This window comes from Protopterus annectens, chromosome 2.part0 (assembly GCF_019279795.1).
Source record: "Protopterus annectens isolate FY-2018-M chromosome 2.part0, PAN1.0, whole genome shotgun sequence".
Lineage (NCBI taxonomy): Eukaryota > Metazoa > Chordata > Ceratodontiformes > Protopteridae > Protopterus > Protopterus annectens.
This window is the reverse complement of record NC_056728.1, coordinates 721,175,818-721,181,817: the sequence shown is the minus strand read 5'-3', so window position 1 is coordinate 721,181,817 and position 6,000 is coordinate 721,175,818. Positions and strand designations below refer to the sequence as shown.

Genomic DNA, 6,000 nt, shown 5'->3' with positions numbered 1-6,000 from the left:
CCACACAGAAGACGCTCTAACTGAGGATCAAACGGACAACGTCTAACTGTGAGGCGACAACACTACCGCAGCACCATCGCCGAAGTACACGGATATAACAAACCTTAATCACATGAGTTACTCCAATAAACCTGTTAATATTTTCCTTTAGTTAGATAAGAGAAATGGAGTCTTTCTTACTCTAGCAGTCTGTTGAATTATGCTTTGAAAACTGTTCCACATATTCAGATTAAAGTAGATAAATGTAAACATTTGCATACTAGATGGTATTGTCAGTAGTTTAGCTTATGTATGCTGCTATAGCTTATACAGTTAATAAGAACTTATTTGCAAAAAGAAAACAGCATACCATACAAGTACAGCACATTATTGAAAGAATCACCAGTACATACTTACCAGTAAATCCTTTCTTACATCTACAGTGATATGCATTGATCTTATCTTCACAGATGCCTTCATTCAGACATGGGCTAGATTCACATTCATTAATATCTTCTTCACAAAGGGTACCTTGGAAAATAATTTCATAGATTACTTTTTGGCAAACAACCTGTATCTAGCTGGTGTTCATGGTATTCACAGACACTGCACTCTTAGTGAAATATTAATTAATACGACCTTATATCTGGTTACTCTGTGGTAGATTAGTAGAATGTGGCTGTATATTTAGTCACAACAGCTACATAACATTAAACTGTAGAATGGATGCAAAACCAAATAGGGTGAGGAGTAGCATGCTTTATAAAGCAGTTAGTTCATGCTAGATTTGAGTGCCAGTAGACTTATACATCTGATATGGATTTTCTTAAAGAAATGGAGAATATGGCTAAAGATTTTGTACATAGAGGCTATGATTTAAATATAATATAAGATGCCATGAAAATGGTAACTTCTTTGCGTTCTACATCTGGTAAACTTTATTTGCTTGAGAATGAGTACAATTGTGAAAGGAATGCTGATATGAAAAATAAGGAACAGACTATGACTTATCTGACTAAACACAATAGACACACATCTAGTATCAGAACCATTGTGGAAAGGAATTAGACAATTCTCACTTCAGATAGTGATCTTAATAACATTTTCAGTGATAGACCATTCTTTATATATAAAAAAGAATGTAATCTTATAAAAATGTTATGTTAAAAACATATAAGAAGAAAAAAACAAATATGTCCATATACAAGTAAGTGTACTACCCCATGTTTTAATTGTAGCTATTGTAAATTTTTAAGTACAGATAAATGTTTTATACATTGTGGATCACAAATGAATTTTTACTTTAGGGTATTTTCTACATGTAATGTAGTATACTTAGCCAGCTGTATAAAATTCCCAAGCTTCTATACAGGGAAGACTAACCAAAAGCTTAAAGATAGGATATCATCTCATCTGTCTGAGATATATAGGAAGGTAGTTACTAACGCCTTATTTAAACATATTCAGCAATTAGGTGATAAGCATACTTTTAAAGTTAAGAGTTTTACAGATTGTTAGTATACAAAATAGAGGTGGGGATATAGTAAATAGGACAGACTTGTTTGAGTGGAGATGGATTAATTATTTCAGGGCTGATACACCCAAGGAATGAATACACTGTGTGGCATAAAACCTGTATTAAAAGACAGATATTATCATGTATAGACATTGTCTGTCATACTTATTATGTTTAATATGTTTGCATTTTTCTATCCTCTTTTGTGAATTTAAGTTGTTAGTATTCTATAATTGCTTAATTATTTAATTAGGGCATTGACTGAGGTGATAGGCTGGCAGGATATTTTTGAAAGTATTTAAATTGTGTTACCCTTACCTGAGGTGGAGCACCAGGTCCTAAAATGCTCACACTCTGCTATCTGGCAGAGGACATGATGCAAAGAATGACAACTAAAGCATAAATAAATAAATAAATAAAAAATGGATTTGCCAGTTGTGCTCCCTACCACCATGCTCCAGAGTGGTTGTTCCCTTTGCCCCATCCTACATATGCATCTGGCCTCAGCCATTCTACTCTCACTTCTCCAGACTTTTGGAATCCAGCCTTATGAAACGTTAGCTAGTGCTTTGCTATGTGCAAAATGTCTAGGAATAACAGTTTCCATCAGTTTTTTTGTTTTTAAAATGTACCTTGTGAATTCATTACTACTTGTAAACTAAAGTATAACTGAAATGTTTAAAAAATGAACAAACTAAGCAGTTCTTTTTTAGTTGCTCAAGGCACCTAGAAATCTTTTTAAAATGTAGCCACTAATCAGATTTTTGTTTATCTTTTTCTTAATATTTTTATTAAATTTTCAGTGATCAGTGTACATACATGTGGAGTTCAATGGCTACACCATTTAGTTATTAAAATAAATTGTCCAGGTCCCCTTCAATAAGAACATCACAGCGAATGACATTTGACGACCTTTATTAAAATTTCCATAAACATGATTGCCAACCGATATTCATTAATTTCAACCAAAACATGATATAAGTGAAAATAACATCCATGTACCATTAACATCGGACAACATAACCCCGCTCATCCTGATCAGTAAGCAGCATCCAAACTTCCACTCACTTACTTATGAAGCAGCGTACCACTCACTTCAGTTACCATATATTGGATCACCGCCAACCAAATAAGCAGCTTACCTCCGCTTGCTTATTTACTTATTAAGCAGTGCAACCACTCACTTGCCTTTCCTTATCAAGCAGCGCAACTGCTCATTTGCCTTCCCAACTTCTTGAATTGAACACCCACTACCAGTGGGGAAACAGAAGAGGGCAAGCCTACCCCTCTTCTCCGCCCTACCCGATGATAATATTCACAATCCCTACTAAAAAGGGGTAGCGAGTTCATGCCAAAAATGTGACTCCTACTCCAGTTGGATCACCGCCAACCAAATAAGCAGCTTACCTCCGCTTGCTTATTTACTTATTAAGCAGTGCAACCACTCACTTGCCTTTCCTTATCAAGCAGCGCAACTGCTCATTTGCCTTCCCAACTTCTTGAATTGAACACCCACTACCAGTGGGGAAACAGAAGAGGGCAAGCCTACCCCTCTTCTCTGCCCTACCCGATGATAATATCCACAATCCCTACTAAAAAGGGGTAGCAAGTTCATGCCAAAAATGTGACTCCTACTCCAGTTACACTTGCCTAAACCATTTAAGCCCCTCCCTACCTTTACAAATAGTTGTGCCAGTCATAATAATTTCTATAACTTATAATTTGAGAGTTTTTTTTAAATCGTAATTACTGAGAAAAAAGGGGCCAGCAATTTGAGTAGAGTTGCATTCCAAAGATGTAACCTGTCAGCAAATGAATCTTCTCCCTAAACAGCACAAGTGAATGAAAGCAGCTTGCCCATAACCAAAATGTGAGAGAAGACACAAAATGTTTTCTTGGAAGAACCCAGGCCAGCATTCAGGAACATTGCCATGCTAATTCCAATTCTTAGACATCCCTATAACAGTGCAAGCCTCACAATGGGCTGCCTCTCTACCCTACTGCAAATGTCAATGAGCCATTCTGGGAGAGAAACATTAAACACTTAGCAACAACAGCCAAGACCACCCCAACCCCCAGATAGACTTGACGTATTAAAGTCAAGGCTGTTTTTTTTTCTCTTCCCTTTGTTATAATTTGGAATTATACATTATGGTATATGTGGCAGCAAAAACAAAACACACCCACAATCTAAGAAGATGCAGTGACAGCAGTGTGAATGCATACAAGTACACTTCTGATTTAAAATCCAACCACCATGCATATAAAACACTCCTGTGCAGCTCCTTCCCCCATCATCAAGCAGATCTCTATTCAGTGTTGACATATTTCATTAAGAACAAATAAATCCACTTCCCTCCCTTTACCTCTTCACACACAAACATACACACACACACACACACACACACACACACACACACACACACACACACACACACACACACACACACACACACACACCATCCCCCACTCTGGAATCCTAGATAAACTTACTAAGCTGGGCATTAATCCCTACATCACTCGATGGGTTGCCAACTGGTTTACTGACAGAACCCACACTGTAAAAGTAGCTGGCTCAAAATCCAGCTCCAGACAAGTGATAAGCGGAGTACCTCAGGGTTCAGTCCTGGGACCGCTCTTGTTTGGCATCTACTTCTCTGAAGTACAGGCCAGCACTAACGGACTCTGGCTAACAAAGTTTGCAGATGACTGCAAACTGGGAGCCATTATTGAATCCCCAAGTGATGTGGATATTCTACAAAAGGGCCTTACAGAAACAGATGCTTGGTGCCAGAGCCATGGACTCAAGCTCAGTGCCAAGAAATGTATAGTTATTCCCTTTGGGAAAGAAACATATACCCATGAATTACCACATAAGTGGCAGTACACTAAATACCGAAAGTGTGGTAAGGAACTTAGGGACACAGGTGAACAGTGGTCTCACCTTTGATAACCACATAGCCACAACAGTCAAGAAATCCTTCTATGTGGCACACCTTATCACTAAGGGCTTTTCATCCAGAAAAAAAGGAGGTCATTGTCCCACTGTACTCATCCCTCATTAGACCAATTATAGAGTACAACGTCCCATTTGCTATGTACCTCACAAGACATCTGCAACAACTGGAAAGTCCACAGAAATACCTCACTAAAAGAATCACAGGCCTAAAGCAGATGCCCTATGCTGACTGTCTAAAAAACTCCAACTATACTCTGTCACATATCACCTACTCAGAGGCGATCTCTGCTTAACATACAAGGCCATGTCAAACCCAGTGCTGTTGGACATGCTACACTTAAAAAAATCCCAATCCCTCAGAGTCACACACTCCAGGGAGCTAAACCTGCTCATCACAATGAACAAAACATGATGGAGGGATAGGTTCCTGACCCAGAGACTCCCCATACTCTGGAATAGACTGTCCATACATGTCAAGCTGAGCACCTCTTTTGCCCTCTTCAAAAGGAACCTTGATGATTGGATGGGAGATAGAAAATACACCTCGGAGATCACGTCATTCACCCTGCTAGACAGGGGACCAGGGAAGTAAATATTCTGGGAAGAAATAGCCAGAGAATTGTTATGGCTAGGCTTGTATAGGGCCTAGGGCTGATAGCCTAGTACCAACCTATGAACCTATACTCTTTATTGCTCTTCTATAAGAGAGTCACTTTGTGCGGTTGGACTTTGGATAACCTTTAACCTCACACCAATTACATCATTTAGATGTTTTTCCTCTTTATCTTTCACTCGTCCCTCCCGCACTCTTCCTTCAACTTAAAACAGTTGCATTGAATACAGTCACACAATTTCAATAGGAACCAAGTTAGTTGAAATCAGCTGTAAAGAAAAACAAGGTACTGTAATACTGCATGAGCTTATATAGCTTATGCACTACAGTGTGAGTCATAGAACCTCTCCGATATGTAAAACCTTTGTTCCAGCCATGCTAGTGAATTGGCCAAATGTTTGGAGTCACCTGATAATTTCAGAAGGAGCATTCACTTTAGGATAAGTGATGGGGAGTATAGCAATACCAACTCTTCCCCGTAACGGTTGACCCACACTGTGCATGTGTCGCAAAAGACTGTTATTCACATCCAAGTACCTGAAATGCAAAACCAGGACCCCAGAAACCATTCTTTTCAGGGAACTAAAGGTTCACTTATTTATTTATTTTTTGGAATGGTACCTCTTGCTATTTCTATTACTTTACTTAAAAAACATAGTTAACATTTTGCAGTTTTAGTTATAAGGTGAACTCGTGAAATGAAGGTGCAGAAAAACTGAACAAGAGAAGAAATAGCGTTACACACTCAATTCCATCTGGCTACTACAACTGCTTAACATTACCTATAGTTCAATTTTGGCCATAATCTTTTAAACCAAACACCATCTAGGACAGATGCATACTAAAACCTGAATGCTTACCACAAAAAACTACCCACCTGCAGCATGTACCCGACCTTATCCCAGGCCTACCTGTCCTCCAAGTTACCTAGGT

The 6,000-nt window shown here is 38.5% G+C and overlaps 1 protein-coding gene across 3 annotated transcripts in view; it reads right to left on the bottom strand.

Annotated features, from left to right (window-relative positions):
- SVEP1 (sushi, von Willebrand factor type A, EGF and pentraxin domain containing 1) overlaps positions 1–6,000 on the bottom strand; it is a 2,252,988-nt gene that overhangs the window by 1,094,467 nt on the left and 1,152,521 nt on the right. For all 3 annotated transcript variants that reach the window (XM_044061036.1, XM_044061037.1, XM_044061038.1), the window contains exon 23: positions 397–510. In XM_044061036.1, coding sequence (XP_043916971.1) covers positions 397–510 — 114 coding nt within the window. The remainder of the gene's footprint in view (positions 1–396; positions 511–6,000) is intronic.